The sequence below is a fragment of the Doryrhamphus excisus genome, linkage group LG22 (assembly GCF_037039965.1).
Source record: "Doryrhamphus excisus strain RoL-2023G ecotype Guam linkage group LG22, RoL_Dexc_Guam_v1.1, whole genome shotgun sequence".
Taxonomy (NCBI): domain Eukaryota; kingdom Metazoa; phylum Chordata; class Actinopteri; order Syngnathiformes; family Syngnathidae; genus Doryrhamphus; species Doryrhamphus excisus.
Window position 1 is genome coordinate 4,490,001 of NC_136378.1, and position 24,556 is coordinate 4,514,556.

At 40.1% G+C, this 24,556-nt stretch overlaps 2 protein-coding genes across 2 annotated transcripts; one reads left to right on the forward strand and one right to left on the reverse strand.

Moving 5' to 3' along the window:
• Positions 1-7,928: 7,928 nt before the first annotated feature.
• On the forward strand, positions 7,929-22,698 carry LOC131110564 (tectonic-1-like). Its single transcript, XM_078788059.1, has 15 exons — positions 7,929-8,245; positions 8,376-8,493; positions 8,654-8,787; positions 9,546-9,679; positions 9,764-9,866; positions 10,515-10,627; positions 12,592-12,612; positions 12,692-12,832; positions 12,906-13,031; positions 14,045-14,189; positions 14,240-14,342; positions 14,421-14,574; positions 15,401-15,532; positions 15,771-15,938; positions 19,446-22,698. The coding sequence occupies exons 1-14, from the start codon at positions 7,942-7,944 to the stop codon at positions 15,915-15,917; spliced, it is 1,875 nt and encodes a 624-aa protein (XP_078644185.1). The 5' UTR covers positions 7,929-7,941; the 3' UTR covers positions 15,918-15,938; positions 19,446-22,698.
• On the reverse strand, positions 15,622-22,730 carry hvcn1 (hydrogen voltage-gated channel 1). Its single transcript, XM_078788055.1, has 5 exons — positions 22,528-22,730; positions 19,734-19,838; positions 19,418-19,649; positions 17,017-17,129; positions 15,622-16,778 (listed from the first exon to the last, which is right to left on the reverse strand). Exons 1-5 carry the CDS (start codon positions 22,687-22,689, stop codon positions 16,722-16,724), a joined length of 669 nt encoding a protein of 222 aa, XP_078644181.1. The 5' UTR covers positions 22,690-22,730; the 3' UTR covers positions 15,622-16,721.
• Between the last annotated feature and the right edge of the window lie 1,826 nt (positions 22,731-24,556).

The following is a 24,556-nucleotide window of genomic DNA, read 5'->3' on the forward strand; positions in this document are numbered from 1 at the left end:
GGTGCACTTCGGGTGTGCTTTGGGTGTCCTTTGCCTGCTTTTGGCGCACCTTTTGGCGCACTGTGAGCAATTTACCGGTGCACTTTGGGTGCGCTTCAGGTGCGCTTCGGGAGTGCTTCGGGTGTGCTTTGGGTGTCCTTTGCCTGCTTTTGACGCACCTTTTGGCGCACTGTGAGCAATTTACCGGTGCGCTTTGGGTGCGCTTTGGGTGCGCTTTCGGTGCTCTTTGGGTGCGCTTCAGGTGTGCTTCAGGTGTGCTTTGCCTGCTTTCAGCGCACCATATCTTATACATTTCTTATATGTCCTTTTTCAAATAAAAGTACAGTGTTTCTTGACTCCCGTGTCCGTGTTCGAGACCCGGCCGGGCCGTCACACATAGAAACCTGTGTCCCCGCGTCATGAATCAATGAAACCATGCATCCCCAAAGCATTGTTGGAAGCTTGTATTTATTTGTTGGTCAGCTGCTATACAGCAGAAATCAAGTATGGCCCGTGGGTGAAACAGTTTATCCCGTGACAGCGCTGTGAGACCATTGTGATTCATGTGACTGCTCCGTTTGGCCACCCAGATTTAATCAAGTCTGGTCAGCCAATACACCCTGCTGCTCTCCATTTTTCTTTCTCACAGAACACACTCAAAGTGTGTTCTCTTGTGTGTGTGTGTGTGTGTGTGTGTGATAACACAAAAGAGAAATAGGACAGACATGGCAAATGAAGTGTACAGGTGAGAGGTTATTCACCAGGAATGTGTATTGCACAGGTCCATTTGAAAACAAACAGAGCAAATCTTGCTGGCTTTCTGGGTGAGCACACGATATCTTGGCGAAAAGTGACTGCGCCACTGTGTGTGTGACGCTACGCTACGCGAGGCTGAAAGACGTAGATTACACTTAAGCACATGAGTCTTGATGACTTGTCTTGGCGGAGCTCATCAAGAACATTTGTTACCTGTAGAATATTCGTAACGTTTTTCCACAGCCTGACTTGCAGTGATGTGTGGTGAGGCACTGACTTCATTTTTACTTCGGTGTAAATGTCTGATCTCATGTTGAGCTTGGATATATATAAAATAATCCTCCATCTTGATTCATTCAGAAAAAAGAGCAACATAAACAATATTTTTAATTTGAGTTTCTGGCTGGTTTTTCCTCCCTATGGAAGAATGGCATTGACACGCACCTTCTAACTCAACCCTGCCCCTTTAAGATGAGGAGAGGACTGCAGAGTGTTGTGTGTTTTATTGCCAATTAGCAAAAATAATTATGTCACACTTACAATACAGTAATCTCTTTATTGTAGTTAACTGTGATATGTGAATTCCCACAAAGTAGGATTCCTTCCTTTATAAACGGAATATTGTCCATTACCTTTAAATGCGCAGGGCCCACCAAACTGACACTCTGAAAAACCTGCCTGTGAGCAATTTATTGATGCGCTTCGGGTGTGCTTCGGGTGCGCTTTGTGTGCGCTTCGGGTGCGCTTCGGGTGCACTTCGGGTGCGCTTTGAGTGTGCTTCGGGTGTGCTTCGGGTGTGCTTTGCCTGCTTCAGCGCACCTTTTGGCGCACTGTTTTGTCACATAATCTCCACTGCATCAAGTGCATCAAGGGCCCACCAATCTGACACTCTGAAAAACCTGCCTGTGAGCAATTTACCGGTGCGCTTTGGGTGCACTTTGAGTGCGCTTTGAGTGCGCTTCGAGTGTGCTTTGGGTGTGCTTCAGGTGTGCTTTGCCTGCTTTCAGCGCACCTTTTGGCGCACTGTTTTGTCACATAATTTTGCACTGCATCAGGTGCATCAAGGGCCCACCAAACTGACACTCTGAAAAACCTGCCTGTGAGCAATTTACCGGTGCGCTTTGGGTGTGCTTCGGGTGCACTTCGCCTGCTTTCGGCGCACCTTTTGGCGCACTGTTTTGTCACATAATTTCCACTGCATCAAGGGCCCACCAAACTGACACTCTGAAAAACCTGCCTGTGAGCAATTTACCGGTGTGCTTTGAGTGCGCTTCGAGTGCGCTTCAAGTGTGCTTTGAGTGCGCTTCGAGTGTGCTTCGGGTGTGCTTCAGGTGTGCTTTGCCTGCTTTCAGCGCACCTTTTGGTGCACTGTTTTGTCACATAATTTCCACTGCATCAAGTGCATCAAGGGCCCACCAAACTGACACTCTGAAAAACCTGCCTGTGAGCAATTTACCGGTGCGCTTCGGGTGCACTTCGGCTGTCCTTTGCCTGCTTTCGGCGCACCTTTTGGCGCACTGTTTTGTCACATAATTTCCACTGCATCAAGTTGACAATGTGGACACCTCGCTAGTCTACCAGATTACCAAACTGGCTGCGCACATTGGTGCGCTGGATGAAATTACCACTGCATGGTGTGCGCCACCCTGCGCACCACCTTGTGCTGCTGCACCACCAAAATAGAGCCTGCAGTTTTACTGTCTTATACTGTATTTGTATTTTAGTTCACACATCGAAAGTGCTGTATCTGTATTCGTAGCCATACTCACAGTGGGCGGGGTATAAACCGGAAGTGGGTGTGGTTTCATCAAAAATGGGCAGAGCTTAAAGCTGGGCTGTCTGAAATTGATTTAGATTGATCAGAAGTTGCTATATGTATTGTTTATCATTCAGCTATATGTGTATGTGTGTAAGTGATCCTTTAGACTTTATTCTTTCATGATTTATATAAATAATAATTATTTCTGATATATGAGCTGTGTGAGGTTGCTGATTCATGAAAACATTCCTGCAAATGCGCTCATAAATGAGTCATTGATAGTAAAGGCAAGCGCTGTGACCACTGCAGGTGCTCATTGTGAAAGTGTGGCCTTCATGGTCCCACTCTCCACTTATCCTTCACAACTACGAGCCAGATCGCTTATTGATTTTCTCCCAAATGTATTTCACAAATCATCTACGATCAATAGAGAAATCTCCCATAAAAATCATGTTGAGAACCTTGTGTGTGACCAACTCTATGAGACTACAAACACCTATTGAATTTTGAGTTGATGAATTGGGGTACTTTAAATTTGATCAAGGCTAATCGGGCTCCTTGTAAATCACCGTTCTGCCTTTTGTGTGTGGAATAGTATACACAAAAAAACGGTATTGCCTTTGTTGCAATGCATTTGTATTGAATTTACATACAGTATATAGTCTACTTGAGACTTGAACGTGTGCTTTCTTGTGATATACTGACTATGGCGTTAATAACAGAGACTGCCTCACAGGAGCTCCAGTAAGATGAGGCTTTGATACAAAGTCGAGTGGAGGTCCGTGCAGAGCTGGCAGGCAGTGAGCGTATGCTTCCACAGAGAGAAACTGAAGCAATTAAAGCGTACAGTGACAAAGTTCTGCACATATAGACAAACAACCATTCACACTCACATTCATAGCTATGGACAATTTGGAGTCGCCAATTAACCTAGCATGTTTTTGGAATGTGGGAGGAAAAAAAAACCCCACGCATGCACGGGGAGAACATGCAAACTCCACACAGAGATGGCCGAGGGTGGAGAAAGACAAAATAAGAAACCAAAAAGTTACCACTTCCACACAAAATAGGAGGAGAACTCATTCATTCATTCATTTTCTACCACAGGAGTTGTGGGGGTGCTGGAGCCTATCCCAGCTGTCTCCAGGCGAGGGGCGGGGTACACCCTGGACTGGTGGCCAGCCAATCACAGGGCACATATAGACAAACAACCATTCACACTCACATTCATACCTATGGACAATTTGGAGTCGCTAATTAACCTAGCATGTTTTTGGAATGTGGGAGGAAACCGGAGTACCTGAAAATAAAAACGGGGAGAACATGCAAACCCCACACAGAGATAACCGAGGGTGGAATTGAACCCTGGTCTCCTAGCTGCGCTAATCACTCGGACGCTGTGCCGCCCAACATTAAAATTCTAATTCAAAAATTTCATTACATTTTTAGCACTAGAACATTCAGTGACGGCCAGCGCAATTGGTGCCTGGTGTCTTTTCTGTTCAGGGTGTACTCCGCCTCTCGCCCGAAGACAGCTGGGATAGGCTCCAGCACCCCCTGCAACCCTCGTGAGGATAATCGGTAGAAAATGAATGAATGAATGAATAATATATGTTGCCATTCACAATGAATGGGATTCGATTCCCAGTGCCAACCACTGTCACCATACCATTACAGTACCATTTGAATATCATTGTGTTATGTCATATTTGCGCCACCAGAGGCCGCTCTATTGCAGTGTACTTGTGTAAAGTTACGAATCAGGGGGGCGTCAACACTTCAAACGCCAATCAAACTCATGGTGTCAAAAAAGCAACACACAGCAACGCAATAGGTGGATAAAAACAAAAAAGACACTACCAATGTATAATGCAGAATATTAATATTAATATCTACTTTCCGGCCATTTACAAAAACTGTACAGCAAAGGACTCTTGGAAACGGGAAGTACTCCCAACACTATATACTGTAGATTGTTAAGAAAAAAACACTTCAATAAAACTAAACAGCAATGATGTTTTGTTTTGTTTTTTTTAAACATGACACAAATTTCGTAGCTTATACAAAATTTGAAGCACAAAGTGTCAAGGGATTATTGTACGTCTACATTTTCCTTGCAGCATTTGAGTTCCTGAGCGTTCCCATGCTCTTCCTACACAAATGACCGTCGGTTGTGTAAAATGTGTTTTAAAAGCCTCTGTGACCTTTTTACAAGGGAAAGTGTCTTCCACTCACACGCAGAGTAACTTTTGAAGGACACAAAGATTGTGTTAATTTGGAGAGCAGATAACAAGATCTTATCAGGCCAGAAATGACAGACAAAGACATCAGGAAATAGATGGGAGGTGGGGGGGGGGGGGGGGTGAAAGGCACACACTAGATGCTCATATGATATTAATACTGTAGTATCCTCATGTAAAGTATGTTTAAAAGAAGTCTGCAGATTGGGTTTTTGAGGTTTTAAGATCTTTACAAATTCATGAAAGAGACAGTAAAGGGGATTGGGGAAAAAAAATAGCATCTGCTTTCTGCAAAGTGGGAATGCACCTCTGTGAAGGACACTGATATCAGCTGAGATGCGGCGATAATGTTTTCAAAGCAGAGATTGTGACCTGATGAGAGATGCAAACGATTAGCAGACAGATAAGTGGACAAAGAGACAGAGAGAGACATCGGCTGAGAGGATTACGGGAGCGAAGGTGGTGCTCTGTAGCACCGGGATATGATACACTGCATTCTTTGTATTCTACTGTACAGTCGTGGGTTATACTTTATGTGGAACAATGTCTAACAATGTGACATTATAGTACAGTAACATATCATGGTTAGGCTTGCACAACTCAACATGTCTGAAAAGGAGTAGGGAGAAGAAGAACTTATTCCACCTGACCCCTTCTCCATAACTTTATTAATATATTTGTTCACTACCTGCATTCAGTTTACACCATACCATGTGTATATTATATTTTGTTTATGCTTGAAAAAGCTTAATTTAGGGAAAAAATATTTTGAATTTGGGCGGCACGGCAGTCTAGACCTCACAGCTAGGAGACCAGGGTTCAATTCCACCCTCGGGCATCTCTGTGTGGAGTTTGCATGTCCTCCCCGTGCATGCGGTACTCCGGTTTCCTCCCACATTCCAAAAACATGCTAGGTTAATTAGCGACTCCAAATTGTCCATAGGTATGAATGTGAGTGTGAATGGTTGTTTGTCTATATGTGCCCTGTGATTGGCTGGCCACCAGTCTCCCCGCCTCTCTCCCGAAGACACCTGGGATAGGCGGGATAGGCGACCCCCCCGCGACCCTCGTGAGGAAAAAGCGGTAGAAAATGAATGAATGAATGAATATGTTGAATTTGCTTAAATACATTTTTTTAATAAACCATATTCAACCCTGAAATAGCATAATTAATCACTGTGTGGCAAGGGATATATAAATAAGGAACAAAAGGGATAAATTAACATTTAAGGTTACTTTTAACTTCACTAAAGACTTTGGCCCCATTGTGGGTTATTTTGCTGCTGTGATCAAATGAAAAGAAACACTACTAATTAATTCATAATAATTATCTCCATTGGTAGAGGAATAATGAAAAGGACTGAAAAGGAGTAGGGAGAAGCAGAACTTATTCCACCTGACCCCTTCTCCATAACTCTATTAATATATTTGTTCACTACCTGCATTCAGTTTACACCATACCCAATTTCCAGGGACAAAGAAAATGTATATATTATATTTTGTTCTTATTTAGCTATGTTTATGCTTGAAAATGCTTAATTTAGGAAAAAAATATGTTGAATTTGCTTAAATACATTTTTTTACTACTAATAAACCATATTCAACCCTGAAATAGCATGATTATGATTATCAATGTGTGGCAAGGGATATATAAATTAGGAACAAAAGGGATAAATTAACATTTAAGGTTACTTTTAACTTCACTAAAGACTTTGGCCCCATTGTGGGTTATTTTGCTGCCGTGATTAAATGAAAAGAAACACTACTAATTAATTCATAATGAAATAATAATTATCTCCATTGGTAGAGGAATCATGAAAAGGAGTAGGGAGAAGCAGAACTTATTCCACCTGACCCCTTCTCCATATATTTGTTCACTACCTGCACTCAGTTTACACCATACCCAATTTCCAGGGACAAAGAAAATGTATATATTATATTTTGTTCTTATTTAGCTATGTTTATGCTTGAAAATGCTTAATTTAGGGAAAAAATATGTTGAATTTGCTTAAATATTTTTTTTTACTACTAATAGACCATATTCAACCCTGAAATAGCATGATTATGATTATCAATGTGTGGCAAGGGATATATAAATTAGGAACAAAAGGGATAAATTAACATTTAAGGTTACTTTTATCTTCACTAAATACTTTGGCCCCATTGTGGGTTATTTTGCTGCCGTGATTAAATGAAAAGAAACACTACTAATTAATTCATAATGAAATAATAATTATCTCCATTGGTAGAGGAATAATACAGTAAATAAGGGTGTATATTTAATGAGCATAGGATTGATTAAATAAGCTATTTGCTAATTGATTAATGCTCTAATTAGTATTCCTTCCTTTCACTGGCTTGGGAAAAAGCCACACACAGTCTCACACACACACACACACACACACACAGTATGAGGCGGTATATTTGTGATAACCTGTTGACTCAGTCGGGCCAAGGACCAGACCCCCCATTGGGAGCACCATGACTTTTGCTGCTAGGTTGCATCAATCTTTCGGCAGTAAAATTCTACTGGGAAAGAAAATGGCTACTGTAGGTAGAGTTGAGTGTCTTGTGCATAACAATGGAGGTTTAGAGACTACTTGATGATAATACTCCCAAAGGGAGATTGTAAGACTGAACTCTTTATGTTGACGTTTTTTCCTTCAAAGGTGAAATTCCGACTTGAGTTTTTCAGAAAACATCCAGGATTTTAACCCACCTATACCACCCCTTAACTCCGCCCCTGCTGCAATGAGAATAAATCTTCTGCTGCCATCTAGTGGTAGAAAATGACGTAAAAACGTTGTGATGGTTTCTGCTGTGAATGTAACTCTAAAATTATTATTATCTTTTATTGGCTACGTTTATGGATGTTTTAATGGTCTCAACGTGATTGTCAAATTTAAAAAATGAAATTCTGTTCAGTGGTTGTTGATATTAAAGCCCGAACGCTTCCTTTTCCTTTTTTCATTTTACTACCTCCGATGTTAGCCGAGTGTTGCCGAGCGGACCGGAAGCAGAGTTTCTCCGGCAAAACCGAATATATTTTTTAATCCCCCAATTTATATCGCGTATACTCTTGTAACTTATTTTTAATCCTACTGGTTGATATTTGTTTATATTTCATTGCAATTGACGATTTAATGAAGTAAATAAAAGGTTTAAACCGGAAGTTCCGGCGACAACCATAGCAACAACCAAACAAACATGGCGGACTGTGTCGCTGTCGTTTGGTTAGGATTGTTTTCATTGTTTACTTCGTTCGCCTCGAAGGAAAACACAACTTTTAACTTAACTAATTTCACAACAGTTCTCTACTGGGATGTAGCACAAAACCAGACTTTCGATAATTTTACACCTACCGCCACGGACTTGGAATCCTCCACCATTCCTAACACCGGCAGTGAAGCTACAGTTGATGCATCGCTAGGTCCGAGTTCTGAACCAGTGACCGAACGACTGACGGCTGCACCGACTGAGTACGGTCATCTACCAACCCTCGTCACTGATGGTAAATAATAAATAAACTGTTTTCAACCATTTACACATAGTTGTGATAATTGCTTTGGTAATCCCAGTCTCTGGGATTAGTATAGTAAAGTCCCTGTTTTTAGTATATTTCATGTTGATGCTTGTTGTAGTTGGCAGTGTGTGTTCCTGTGATGAACACAAAGGCATCTGTGACATCAACTGCTGCTGTGACAGAGATTGTGGCCAGGAACTGGCTTTGTTCACCCACTGCTCGCTTACTACAATCAGGCAAGTGGTGGTAGTGTAGTGGTAGTGTATTACTTGGTTAGGGTGGGTCTTCTGGTTGTTGATAACAAAGCTATTACTGAATAAGCAAATTCTATTGGACCATTTAGCAAAATAAAAATGTGTGTTGGGATGCTGAAACCTTCATGTTTTCATTTTTCAGTGGCAACAAGCATTTATGCAGCGATTATTCAGCATTCTATGATTTAAAGGATACAGCAGAGGGCTACTCCGAGCTGCAGTCGTCTATCCAAAGGGAAACATGTTATCACGCTTTCTGTATCCAGTCACAGAATCGTAAGTTGTTTTTATCCAAATCAATTTAATTAATTTGTGTTCCTTGTTTATAAAATAAAACAAGAATTAGAAGGTGTTCTTAAACTCAAGTAGAACCCCTGTTTCCGTAGTATTCCAAAAGGTCAGAAACCCATACATTCTGGGTGGCTTTCATATCAGCATAAAAATGCAATAGGAATTGATATTGGTATTAAAAAAAAATTCCCGATCATGAAAATCGACATAAAAATGCTGTGTACAACACATTTTTGTTCATTCCACCACAGGAAATATGTCAAGTTACACAAACATTGACAACAATTGAAACGGTGAACTGAGAAGTGAGATACAGTAAAGTCTTGTTATATTGATATCGGTTATAACGAATTACTGCTTATTACGATACTATTTTCATTTCCCGGCAAATTTCTAGTCTTTTATGATATAATTAGTTCCGTTAGTACGATACCCGGTTATTATGATAATCCGGTTACTACGATGCCCTTTTCATCTCCCGCCAGCCAATTTGGTCTGCTTATATCGATACAAAAGCAGCTTAAATCAATCTTTGCTTAAGGATTTCAATACCAAAAAAGAACACGGCGAACGGCTGCTTCCAGTCAACTTTATTTTTCACACTTCCACCACCAGAGCGCAGCACACACACCGATTCCCGCACTTCCTGGTTCACAGGTCATGCACAACCCGCCCAACATAGCTGGCCTAACACATGCCTGCAACAGAAGAACCGCTATTCATGTTTTTTTTTTTTTTTGTAGGTGTTGATGCATTTTCTTTCCCTGCTCCTGCTCTTCCGGTGGACACAAACTTTGACATGCTGTTCAAACAGTTTAAAAAGTTTGCTTTTAGCCGTCAGGAGGAAAGCACTCAGATGCCAAACACATTTTATCACGTAACTATGAGCTTTTTTTTTTAACGATTAACGACGATGATCCATATTGTTGATTACTAAATTATTTCTCATTAAATGTTTCAGTATGGCGATGTAATTGAGTCTGCAAAGGAAAATGGACAAAGAGGCACACTTTGGCTCCCGGCTTCCGGTGTTACAGTTGACTGCGTTGACCTCAGTCCCATAGGTAAGAAACCGGTCTGCTTTAGATAAATTAAACTCATGCGCTTGTTGTTTCAAATAAAGTTAGGCTGAAATAGGAAGATCTACATGGCACGGTGGTTGAGTGGTTAGCGCCAAGACCTCACAGCTAGGAGACCAGGGTTCAGTTCCACCCTCGGGCATCTCTGTGTGGAGTTTGCATGCGTGGGTTTTCTCCGGGTGGCTCCGGTTTCCTCCCACATTCCAAAAACATGCTAGGTTAATTGGCGACTCCAAATTGTATGAATGTGAGTGTGAATGGTTGTTTGTCTATATGTGCCCTGTGATTGGCTGGCCACCAGTCCAGGGTGTACCCCGCCTCTCGCCCGAAGACAGCTGGGATAGGCTCCAGCACCCTCACGCGACCCTCGTGAGGAAAAGCGGTAGAAAATGAATGAATGAATGAGTTCTCCTCCTATTTTGTGTGGAAGTGGTAACTTTTTGGCTTCTTATTTTGTCTTTTCCCCACTTCCCCAGAAGGTTCTGTTTTCCACTGCTTCAGTTGGGAGTAATGTAGTCGTCTTTGGATTAATTCCCCCGATAGTAATCTCCTAGTGAGGGAATTGTGAGACAACAACGACTACAACACAATGTCGCTGCAAGGAGATTGACTGACTACTTCTGGTTTTCTCAGCATTTCTCGTGGACGTGAAAGGTCGTTGTTCTCGGCGTGTGGATCTGATGAAAGCGTGCACCTCTCTATCTCCTCTTAAAGCGGACACGTATACTAAGATCAACGTCTTTGCTGTGAGTACACATCCCCAGCTGTGGTCATTTATTGCTGTGGCTACGCTTGCTGTGAAAGAAGCGCACAGATAAATGTGTGCTTATGCGTATTGAGCAAATATATATGTAAATGTGTATTGATTTCTTGTGCTGCACACAACCGGTTTTCACTGAAAATGTTGTCTCTTCACTTTTGCATACATTTTCCAGGTTGTCATACGATATTGGCCCAAGTTTTGTTATTAAAACAATGCATAAGTCCAACTTATGCATTGACATTGAACACATAAACAAGCAGTACAATTCCAACACTTTATACCATATTTACATATCTCATTGCAACAACGCAAGACGCATTCAGGGACGCTTTGAACATCACAAAATTGGTCTAATGCATATGTGTAAATAAACATGAAGAATAATAAGACAATGATGTTGATATCTTATCGGTCAATTTGTAACTTTTTTTGCTTTTTTTTCTTTATTCTTGATTTGTTTATTTATTTTTCATCTTATTTTATGTAGAAAAATAAAAAGTAAGATATTTGAGAACAGTGGAATCTTTTATCAGAGCTTTTATGGTAGAAAATTGGAACCAAGGCAAAGTTTTTTTTAATTTTTTTGTTTTTAATAAATGCGTTTTATGGGGGGGGGGTTTTTGGAAAACCTGATGCGGCCCAGTCTCACCCAGACCCTAGCTCCAGTGGCCCCCAAGTAAATTGAGTTTGAGACCCCTGAAGTATATGAACCTCATTCATTCACTATGGGACTGCCTTAGCACTTAATGGACTTGGTGCTTTCTTACTAGATGCTACCATGCTAACTGTTAGCATGTTAGCATTTTGACTTTGTTATGCATATCTAAATGAAAATACACACATGGCATGATGCATGAACACTATGGAACTGCCTTGGCACTTGGCCATGTAATACTGCCTTGCTAGGTGCCACCATGCTAACTGTTAGCATGTTAGCATTTTGACTTTGTTATGCATATCTAAATGAAAATACACACATGGCATGATGTATGGACACTATGGAACTGCCTTGGCACTTGGCCATGTAATACTGTCTTGCTAGGTGCCACCATGCTAACTGTTAGCATTTTAGCATTTTGACTTTGTTATGCATATTTAAATGAAAATACACACATGGCATGATGTATGGACACTATGGAACTGCCTTGGCACTTGGCCATGTAATACTGTCTTGCTAGGTGCCACCATGCTAACTGTTAGCGTGTTAGGGTTTTGACTTTGTTATGCATATCTTTTTTTTTTGTAACTCTTAATTCGGATGTACAATTTGACACATTGAAGTATGCTGGGAGTTTTAGTATTTAAGTATTTTTACGTGATTTTTTTGAACGCACCCTCTCATTGCTCATAATAACATTACCTTTCTGCTAATCAAATACAGTAAACATTGGCCAATTTCGGACATGATGATTATGTCCAAACATGATGATTATGTCAAGATGATTAATCATGATTAATTAATTTTAAAAATGATAAATTTTTTATTTTTTTTTCATAATTTGACTGACCTTTTTTCTACACAAAAGCTAGGCAGTTATATGTTTTGCAATTTGTTGTTACTCTACCCAAAATTTGCACGTTATTGTAGTCTTTGTGCCTTACAGATTGCATTTCTGGACTTTCTGGTTGGTTGCAGCACAGGCATATGTTGAAAACTTCAATTTCCCAACGCTTGACTTCTCCTTTCATTCTATTTCCTATATCAGTTTAATGGAGGTAATGAGTAATAATTATGCGCCCCCTTCATCATTACGCCTGATGAACGGTTCGTACAATAAACTGTAAAGATGACATAGCTAAGGAAGATGCACACCCTTCGAGGAACAAAATAAAATGTGTTGTGATCAACATTGAAGTCAATTGAAGTCAATTTTGAGTGCAACTGTAGCTGCTGTCTTTATGATTTGTCACATGTGAGAGTTATATTCCTCTGTTTTGTCATCGCAGCACAAAAATGAAGACGCCCCGGTAAGTGCTCCTCCTTTTGCGTCTTCCAAAGTCAGTCCACCGATGGAAAGTGGAAGTGTTTTTTGCATGTGATTGTCAGATCGTACCCGTGCAGACAACTTCAGTTGTCTTGCAATCTTTAGATGGGACTCAACAGGAATTAAACCTCGATGAACAGAACGATATCAATCCAAACCTCATCACAACACCGACTAACGTGTGTGCTAATGTTGTCCTCAAGGTCAGTCCAACACATAAGTATTTTACAATAAAAACAATGTCATTTATTAGTATTTTTTTGTTTGTTTTGTCAGGTTTTGTATGTGGTGACGTACTCGGTTTCAGGTCAAATAGTGAGTGCTGCGGTTCGTCTGCTGCTGGGGCACCTTCATGCAAAACCACTGACTCTGGAGCAGGACTTTGCTATCACATTCATACAGGTATTTTTTCACTTACATAAGTGTAAGGATGTTGATCATAATATCACATCCATGTTGTAAGGATCTACCAAATGTGCAATGTTAAATGCTTTGGAGTTTTGGATTGGATTAGAGGGGTTCTATATTTTTACCCCATATCCAATCCAGTAAATATGTCCGGTGTCGGACCAAGAAAAAGTATAACCCATTTATTAATGTACAATGTGTTTATTCTTGTGCAATATACATTTGTTTTACAAGTGTTAGATAGGAAAAAGATATGTACAGTAAAGTCTCGTTATATCGATATCGGTTAAAACGAATTACTACTTATTACGATACTATTTTCATTTCCCGGCAAATTTCTAGTCTTTTATGATATACTAATTAGCTCCGTTAGTACGATACACAGTTATTATGATAATCCGGTTACTAGGATGCCCTTTTCATCTCCCGCCAGCCAATTTGGTCTGCTTATATCGATACAAAAGCAGCTTAAATCAATCTTTGCTTAAGGATTTCAATACCAAAAAAGAACACGGCGAACGGCTGCTTCCAGTCAACTTTATTTTTCACACTTCCACCACCACAGTGCAGCACACACAGCGGAAAACACCCGTCCCTTCCCAACACCTTCCCTATCGATAGTTCCGGGGTGAATTATGTCCCGGTAACCGGTAATCACTACAGCGTAAGTTTATTTTTATTTACTGTAGTACAAAATGTATTGTAGTACAAAAGCATGCTAGATACGCAATCCATGAACTCAAGGAGAAAATTACATGCCATATCAAAGATCCGCCCACTTTTAATGCAGTTCGGCGCAGGATCGGATATATGGATAGTCCGGTTATATCGGTATTTTTTCCGACTCCCGAGAATATCGATATAACGAGACTTTACTGTATTTATATTAAGATCCACTTGAAAGTCACTAGCTCTCACAATACAGTATATCCAAAATACAGACCCTTGTAGAGGTGAGATGATACAGAATGTCTCATGTGGTCTTGATGTCTTGTGTCTTCCAATAGGAGAACAATGAGAATGTGCCGGAGCAAAACAGTGGAAATCCCGGTTATGTGTTGGGACGTCCTGTTTTATCTGCCCGAGCAACTCCTGAATATCCTTCCCATACACGGAATATGTTACTATTATTGTTTTTAAAACGTGCATGTTGTCCTTAACAGCTGTCCCTACAGGACTTGCGAGACGCCATGGAGACACAGTGTCCATTCATCAGAGTTCTTCAAACCACAATTGTATGAGCGGTGCACATAAGCGTTCTCCTGTCCTGTTTGGTGTGGAAGCAACTTCTGGCTGCACATTGAGGCAGGATATTGTGGCATGAAGATACTGTGTATACAGCACGTCTTCTGTATGTGATTGGATGTGTGCTCTTGTGTGCAGACTGGAGGATTCAACCAACTGCTCCCTTGTTTCCCAAATCGTTCTTGATGTTCTGCAAGGGCACAACTATCCCCAGTTTGTTGCTGCGTTCGGAAACTCTTCAGTAAACAATTCCCTCGACTGGGTGTCCATTCAGCACACCTACCAACCCACCGTAAGCGCAGACTTTTTAAGCTACTTCTTGGATTTCACTTATTGTAGGCTATTTTGGGAACCTAGCCCCATGATAAATGAGGGAACACTGTATTAGTAATGAAGGGCTTGACAATATTGGTATGTGAAATATCCGGTACTAATGGTATACACTACCGCTCAAAAGTTTGGGATCACTTGGAAAAAAATTTTGTCCAGTCTGAGATATGGCTTTTTCTTGGCAGTCCTGCTATGAAGTCCAGCATCCTGAAGTCACTGCTTCACTGTTGATACTGACACTGGTGATTGACGGGTACTATTTAGTGCAGCTGCCAGGTGACGACCTGGGAGGCGTCTTTGTCTTAAACTACACACTCTCAGATATTTGTCTTCTTGCACAGTTGTGCAGCGTTTTTCTGTCCTTGTTAGACCCAGTGTGTGCTGCTCTCTGAAGGGAGTAGTTAACAGCATGGTAAGAGATTTCAGTTTTAGTTTAGATTTTTTAGATGGCTTTTCTAATAATCTATTAGCCTTATAAAATGATGAACTTGGATTAGCAGCCATACCAGGAGATTGATGCGGAGGACTGACAGTTGTTGTTAGTAGGCCTCTATGCAAAAATGTACATCCTTCTTTCAAAATCATCTGATTGTTTGTGAAATGGAAAAAATTGTTTGTGAAATGCATGAAAATGTGTTTTTCTTTGGAAAACAAAGACATTTGCAAGTGATCCCAAACTTTTGAGCAGTACTGTGTGTATATATAATGGTATATAAAAGACACACACAAACGCATACAAACATGATATATAATATATAACATTTCATTGGACATGTTTTCATTTGCAGGATTCACAAGCTTGCAGCATCCCGTTGTCACTTGACTTACAGATCGAGTGGACAAAATACGGACACCTGAGGAATCCCCAAGCTCAAATTGTGAGCGTCAAGCAAATTATCCAAACTAATACCAGCGATCTGGTGAGTAGCCATTCAGTTAACAAGTAGACACAAAACGGCAAAAAGTACAAGAATCAAATGAAACGAAACTGACCTTCATGCATGTGTGGATGTATTGGTATTGATGGTTGCTATACCAGTGACCCCCCCAAACACGCTGTGTGCGGGGGGGGGGTCCTAGAGAAAAAAAGCCGTGTCGGCACATGTTCCAAATGTAAATGCGTGTACATGTAACCGTGTGCTCGATTGCTTCTCATAGGTTCTGCTGAGCACAGGCACAAACGCTGTGTCCATTCAGAGCTCGGTGAGCTTCATAGACGTTTCTGCTGCTGCTCTTCCTGGTTACAGAGCCATGCCCACCATCAACGCCAAGCTGCCAGCCGACTTCTTCTTCCCGTTTGTGTGAATCGATAACCATCACCACCAGGTTAATTTCACATTTTTTTAACCCTAGGGGCCCCAGCACTGGGGCCACACTGATGGCGTTCCGGTCTGTGTTGCTATAGCAACAGTTATGTGCGGGCTATACAATTTTATAAAAACCCACAGCGATTCGAAGCACAATCAGAGACAAAGCTAAGATGTGGGTAGTTTATCATATATTCACATACATTAAATTGCCTTTAATGTACCACTTCCACACAAAATAGGAGGACAACTCATTCATTCATTCATTTTCTACCGCTTTTTTCCTCACTTTTTCCTCCTGGCCTATCCCAGCTGTCTTCGGGCGAGAGGCGGGGTACACCCTGGACTGGTCGCCAGCCAATCACAGGGCACATATAGACAAACAACCATTCACACTCACATTCATACCTATGGACAATTTGGAGTCGCCAATTAACCTAGCATGTTTTTGGAATGTGGGAGGAAACCGGAGTACCCGGAGAAAACCCGGAGAGAACATGAAAGCTCCACACAGAGATGGCCCAGGGTGGAATTGAACCCTGGTCTCCTAGCTGTGAGGTCTGCGCGCTAACCACTAGACCACCGTGCCACCCCTTTAGCTTCTTTAATGTGCAAAATGTAGCAAAGTCCTTTCACTTTTATGGATGCGATGCTCAGTGGACAAGTTTTGTACAATAAACACCATAAAGCAAGTACGGGAAAATGATTGGACACTTGGACACAGGATTGAGAAATAGCGCATGATAGAATCCGATAATGGAGAAAGCTGAAAGATATGAATCGCCTTGGAGAAGAATGGCAGTCAGAAGTCGATGCCGTGCGTCTTGAGGAGGGCTTGAAGCTTCTGGTTGTCTTGTTGCTAGGATACATGAAAACAGGCAAAGTCTGATTGATATCAGGCATCAGTGCATGTTTGGAAAACATCATTATAAATTAATGACTTTTGGGGAGCATAACTATTGTATGTGACATTTATTATTATCTAATTAGCTTCCTTAGCCACCTTGTATGAATATGCCTCCAAAGCTAAACTTTTAACCATTTTAAAAAAGACTTACTGACCAAATAAACAACAAAAGCGAGTAGTGAAAACTTACAAGTTGATCAACTTGCTGTTGTAGTTCAGTGATTCTTTGTACGAGATGGTCGTAACTCCCCTTCAGCTTGTGCATCTTCTGATCCGCGCGGGTTTTTACCGACACAAGAATCCCTGCAATGTATTCAATCATTAACACAAGACGTTAGCGTTCTTATCTTAGGAGACATCTTAAGATGTGCAATGGCGTCGTAAAAACGCAGAAGCTCAAGTCGCAACCCATTTCAGAACCCATTGTGGCCTGCAAGTTACAGTTTTTTCTCGATTGTTTACACACAATTTGAGACACAATGACCACAACATAGAACCAATGCACCAACTCCATGAACCAAGTCTGATAAACTATAAAGCACAATTCCTGCTTTTACACTCAAGACTGCAGATCTACAACACACTTTTTTTCAAAACACTACACACAATTCTCTTGAGTTTTGGCACAATTTCCATGAAGTAAACTTCTTGTTTTCACATAGAACACAATGCCACTCAAAACAGTCAAATTAATATTCCTATTATTCACACTGACTCATCACATGGGTAAACACCTGTCACACATTTTTACAATTAGCGGTCTAACAATAAGGGAAGCGGGGCAAAGGGTCAGAAATCCAGAAACACACAATCCCCTTCTCCAAGATATGGAAGATGCATGTAGAGCAGGGGTGGGCAAACTTTTTGAATCGCGGGCCGCATTGATATGACAAAATTTACGGGGGGGGGGGGCAGACTATATATTTTACACGTAACAGTCCACCTGGTATTATATATTACGTATTATATATTATTATTTATTATTTTATATTTATATTTAAATATTTTAAAAATAATAAAATATTATAATAATTACAATAAAATTAAAATAATAATTATTATATTATTATTATGTAAAATATGCAAATATAACAATAATATTATATATAATTAATATAATAATTAGCATTAATATAATAATTATAATAATAATTATAATAATCTAATAATAATAATAATTATTATTATTATTATTATTATGTGCTTGTGTCCCTTTTTTCAGGAGCACTTTGTAAACAACAGACCATGTCAAAAAACGAAATTGATAAAACCATCAAAAGGTTGGCTCAGGCCATGATGCCAGGTTGTATGTTGAGTTTAAATGAAATACTTTGGAAAGATTGGGCGGGCCGTATTCAAACACTTGGCGGGCCGGATGTGGCCCCCGGGCCGTAGTTTGCCCACCCCTGATGTAGAGAGATTCCAGCGGATATATACAGTAAACCTCGGATATATCGGAAATTTGCTCACAACGGACAGATAAAAAAAGAACCAATTTTTCTGTAATGCATTTCCAATAAAAATTCATTGCATATATCGGATTTTTTATAACGGATTTCGCCTATTTCGGACAAAATCTCCAGTCCCGTTCCAATTTCCCTCGCATATAATCGGATGGCCGCATCGTGGCCTTTGATCCATCTTTGATCCATGTTCACAGCCAAAGCTAATGCTATGCTATTGAAATGTATGGGAATTTGCCGACTTGTCAATAGCATGTGACGTCATTATCGTTTGCGTTTATCGTTTGGTTTCTAAACCTCGCTAATAGCAACAAGAAGGCATTTCTACAGATTTTTTTTTTTTTCGTTGTACATGCTCATGTACATGTCTGTAATTCATACAAAGATGTTATCATCTTCAGCTTTGGCTGTGAACATGGATCAATAAAATTCCCCCATGGCATTGCACGTCCGTGTAATGAATGTGGCGGACATTTTCCGGTATACGCATATAACGGATTTCGCTTATATCGGACAAAACCAGTGGGAACAATTGAATCCGATATATCCGAGGTTTACTGTAGTGTCGTCTTTTGCTTTGTTATTCATTGATTTTTTTTTGTTTATGATTATTATTATTTCTTTAACTGAAGCTGTATACATTTAGATGCAGACCACTATATGTGGAACTTTGTGTTGGCTCTGATCAACACTTCGTAGATTGTTTTTCTGTGAAAAATAAAAATATATATTTCTGTGTAATTTTGTGTTCCGAGTCAAAAAAAAAAATACCAAAAAACAATTCTAAAACATTTTGCAAGAAGTGTCACACTGAACACAAAAAGGCCCGAGTCATGATGAATATGACGTAATCACAGTGTTTTACACTGAGCACATCAGGTTCATATAAATGTTGTTCATATAGTGGTTTGTGTGCGTCATTTCATTTTGCAGGAGAATTGAGGGGTTTTCAGAAATGTGTGAGTGATTTTTGGATTTGTGTGTAGAGTTCTGAGAATATGAGGCATCCTTTCAGAAAATGTGTTTAAACAATCGAAAAAAAACTGTAAAAAGGTGAGTCCACTCCTTGTCCTCGGTTCTTAGCCGTCATCGTGTGTGACCGTGCATGTCATGACTCCATTTACTCACCGTTAATGATTCTCGCCACCCTCCATAGACGCAGCAGGATGAGTAGACCCATTCCATCGAAAACATCATCATGGAAGAGAAAGACGATGTCCAGTACAAAAGACAGCACCACCACCAAAGCATCAAACACCTCAAACTTGTGTTGGAAGAACTCCAAGCGATACGCGTACAGCTTGCCAGCGAGTTCCACCATGAAGAATGTGAGAAGTCCCAAACTCAGGTAGTGAAAAACCTACCATGGAAGTAAAGGCATCCCCTCATGAACGCATGATACAAAACATCAGGTATTGGATGGCTGAAGAACACAAAGACTCACCTCGGGTGCGATGTGCCCGTGTTCCACTTGGATAATCGCCAAATCTATGAGAAGTTCTGCCAGGACGAAAATGGCATCCAGGACAACCAAACACACCACCAACACCTGATGGTTGAAACCAGTCCACTGATCATTTGTCAGACACTGAGAAGCCTGAATGACCATTATCTCATACATGTTGAACACAAACTCAACCGCATATCACATGGTGACGGAGGCAAGGAAAACCTCAATCTGGGCGAGAAACCTCCAACTGGTTGGGTTGGGTTGAAGGACAGATAGCCAGAAGAAGGATGACAGAGCAATGGACACAACAGCAGTTACATCACAGTCAACAGCCATGCCCTTAGCGATAGAGGCAAGGAAAAACTCCACCAGAACCCAAACAGAGAAGACTAAAGGAACAGGAGATCCCCTGGCAGTCTAGACTTATAGCAGCACAACTAAGAAATCACCAGGACAAACGGTAATGGTAATGCTAATGCTAATGCTAATGGTTTAATTTCATTTGAACATGCATCGGATTACAATTGAACGCATCACATAATCAGTTCACAGTTCCACATGTCCAAAAGGAGTAGGAAGAAGCAAAGCTTATTAAATCCTACCCCTCCATCTGGTACTTTTACATTCAGTAACTGTTACATTATATTAGGAAAGCAGGAAGTGAACAAATGTAAGGTTTTGGTTTTTTTTTTCAACAGTAATTATTATTAGAGCCCTCTAGACATGAAATAACACCCCTATAGTCACATTTAGACTCTTATTACCCAATGTTGTCAACATAAGTAAGACACAGGTGTGTGTTGCTATGGAATGAATGCATCCCATAATCAGTTCACAGTTCTACATGTCCAAAAGGAGTAGGAAGAAGCAAAGCTTATTAAATCCTACCCCTCCATCTGGTACTTTTACAATCAGTAACTGTTACATTATATTAGGAAAGCAGGAAGTGAACAAATGCAAGTTTTTTGGGGTTTTTTTTTTCAACAGTAATTATTATTAGACACCTCTAGACATGAAATAACACCCCTATAGTCACATTTAGACTCTTATTACCCAATGCTGTCAACATAAGTAAGACACAAGTGTGTGTTGCTATGGAATGAATGCATCACATAATCAGTTCACAGTTCCACATGTCCAAAAGGAGTAGGAAGAAGCAAAGCTTATTAAATCCTACCCCTCCATCTGGTACTTTTACAATCAGTAACTGTTACATTATATTAGGAAAGCAGGAAGTGAACAAATGTAAGTTTTTTTTTTTCAACAGTAATTATTATTAGAGCCCTCTAGACATGAAATAACACCCCTATAGTCACATTTAGACTCTTATTACCCAATGTTGTCAACATAAGTAAGACACAAGTGTGTGTTGCTATGGGATGAATGCATCCCATAATCAGTTCACAGTTCCACATGTCCAAAAGGAGTAGGAAGAAGCAAAGCTTATTAAATCCTACCCCTCCATCTGGTACTTTTACAATCAGTAACTGTTACATTATATTAGGAAAGCAGGAAGTGAACAAATGCAAGTTTTTTTTTGTTTTTTTTTCCAACAGTAATTATTATTAGACACCTCTAGACATGAAATAACACCCCTATAGTCACATTTAGACTCTTATTACCCAATGCTGTCAACATAAGTAAGACACAAGTGTGTGTTGCTATGGAATGAATGCATCCCATAATCAGTTCACAGTTCCACATGTCCAAAAGGAGTAGGAAGAAGCAAAGCTTATTAAATCCTACCCCTCCATCTGGTACTTTTACATTCAGTAACTGTTACATTATATTAGGAAAGCAGGAAGTGAACAAATGTAAGGGTTTTTTTTGTTTTTTTTCAACAGTAATTATAATTAGAGCCCTCTAGACATGAAATAACACCCCTATAGTCACATTTAGACTCTTATTACCCAATGTTGTCAACATAAGTAAGACACAAGTGTGTGTTGCTATGGAATGAATGCATCCCATAATCAGTTCACAGTTCCACATGTCCAAAAGGAGTAGGAAGAAGCAAAGCTTATTAAATCCTACCCCTCCATCTGGTACTTTTACAATCAGTAACTGTTACATTATATTAGGAAAGCAGGAAGTGAACAAATGCGAGTTTTTTGTTTTTTTTTCAACAGTAATTATTATTAGACACCTCTAGACATGAAATAACACCCCTATAGTCACATTTAGACTCTTATTACCCAATGTTGTCAACATAAGTAAGACACAAGTGTGTGTTGCTATGGGATGAATGCATCCCATAATCAGTTCACAGTTCCACATGTCCAAAAGGAGTAGGAAGAAGCAAAGCTTATTAAATCCTACCCCTCCATCTGGTACTTTTACAATCAGTAACTGTTACATTATATTAGGAAAGCAGGAAGTGAACAAATGTAAGTTTTTTTTTCAACAGTAATTATTATTAGAGCCCTCTAGACATGAAATAACACCCCTATAGTCACATTTAGACTCTTATTACCCAATGTTGTCAACATAAGTAAGACTTGTGTGTGTGTGTTACTATGGAAGCTGAGTGGGAGGGGCATATACTTACACTTCTTGCTCTGTAGAAGTGATGCCACCACAATGGCGGCAGATGTGAGCGTGTCAGTCACGGTACTGAACTGAACTGGAGACCAGGTGTACTACTGTGATACTCTAGAGACCTCAGTTACTCTTACTAGGAAGTGAAAGCCTTCTAGCCCCCACAAGTGATACAAATACCAAAGATGTAACTATTCAATATCGCAGTTTACAAGTAGATACAAATACATTATTAGTACTACATAAATACCTGAAAGCGGTCAGAGGTGTAGAGTCTTTTCAGGGAATCTCTGAAGGTTAAAGTTTCTGTTGCAGGTTCCAGGTCCTCTGAGAAGATCTGCAGTTCATCATCCTCCCACTGTCCGGGCTGCTCATCACCCACTGTGGTGAAATACCTCAAATACCGAGCCATGGTAGTACTCTAGAGGACAAACACACGTTACTTTGTTATGTTTACTATTTTATATATGCTTTCTACAACGCTTTTTCCTCACGAGGGTGCTGGGGCCTATCCCAGCTGTCTTGGAGCGAGAGGCGGGGTACACCCTGGACTGGTGGCCAGCCAATCACAGGGCACATATAGACAAACAACCATTCACACTCATATTCATACCTATGGACAATTTGGAGTCGCTAATTAACCTAGCATGTTTTTGGAATGTGGGAGGAAACCGGAGTACCCGGAGAAAACCCACGCATGCACGGGGAGAACATGCAAACTCCATACAGAGATGACCGAGGGTGGAATTGAACCCTGGTCTCCTAGCTGTGAGGTCTGTGCACTAACCACTAGACCGCCGTGCCACCCACCTGCAATACAGTGATATGAAAATGTTTAAATAAAAACCTCCCTGTTAAAACATAACTGAAATCTATTTAAATATATCAGTTAAGACTCCAGCAAACCACAGCGAGAGCCACAGTGAGGACTCACCTGACTCATTTAATGTCAGTGCTCATTTCCAAGACCTTTGGGAAAATACTGATACTAATACTCATTGGTTTAATGAGAAAAGTTGGACTTTATGGAAGTTGTGTGTCCAATTCCTTCTGTAAATCCTTGGTATTGTGTCATCATTTCATCATGCTTGACAAAATCTGACTTCCCTTTTTTTTTTTTACTTCTGCATCTATCTATTGATGAAATTAACTTCTTATCCTGGTAAAATACACACTTAAGTACATGATATCAATATATTATCTTTGCAGTCATGTTATATTGCAATATTGTGATTTGGTGCTAGTTTCCTGTAATAGTGTCTGCACTCAGTATTGTTAGCTAGGTTGCAGTAACTTTAGTTTCTTGGACTGTTTGCAGTCATGTTAGTAGCTGTACGTAGTAGTGTTCGCTGGTACTAATGTTTTGTAGTAGTAGCTTTGATGGAGAAAATAAAAAGATGACAATATAATAATAATAATGATAAAATGGTTTGTTTTGTTACCTGAGGGTTAGCTACTACGTTGATGTTCTCCAACCAACACGCACATCCAAAACGTGAAGAAGCTCCAGACTGAAGACACTTTCAAAAAATGGAAACAAACAAAAAAAAAAAACTCTACGATAACTCCTGACGTCCTCACTTTCTTACGTCCTCACTTCCTTCCTTCCTTCCTCGCTGTGGAGCAGCGGAACGAAAAACCATCCGTAAAAAAAAAAAAAAACAGTATTTTCACCATCCGTTGTGTGTAAGACGATATTGACGCAAAATTTTTGTTATTTTCGTCTTTTACGTCCATCATGTCTTCTTTTCCAGGAATATGTCCGAAGTTTGGACGTTTATTACTTTTTTCAGATCCATTTTTCCCAACCAAAAAAACAAAAAAAAAATACGCTACACACTTCCAGTTGGGAAAACCATGTCCTGGTGTGGTCACGTGACTGTCACATGACAACTGCTCCTAAATGTTTTCTAATTTGACTTTGGCACTTGGTTTAGGCCACTTTTTAACACATTTAAAGTATTGTCAAATGACTAAATGTTGTATCGTCGCACTTACGAACACAATACGAGTTGAATTATTTGATAACTGTGACATTTTATAACAATAACAAACTTTTATTGCAAACATAACGTTAAAGTTGTGTTTACTGCAGCTTTTAATGTCATGACTAAAGGTGACCACTAGATGGCAGACTTTCTATTCATTCGAAAAGCGGAAATTCCTCCTGTTATTTACCGCAACCTCTGCACATGCCACCACCTGCCACTAAGAGGCGCTGTTTCTCTACTAACAAAGTCCCCAATTCCATTCACACTGTCTATACAATCATCGAAAAA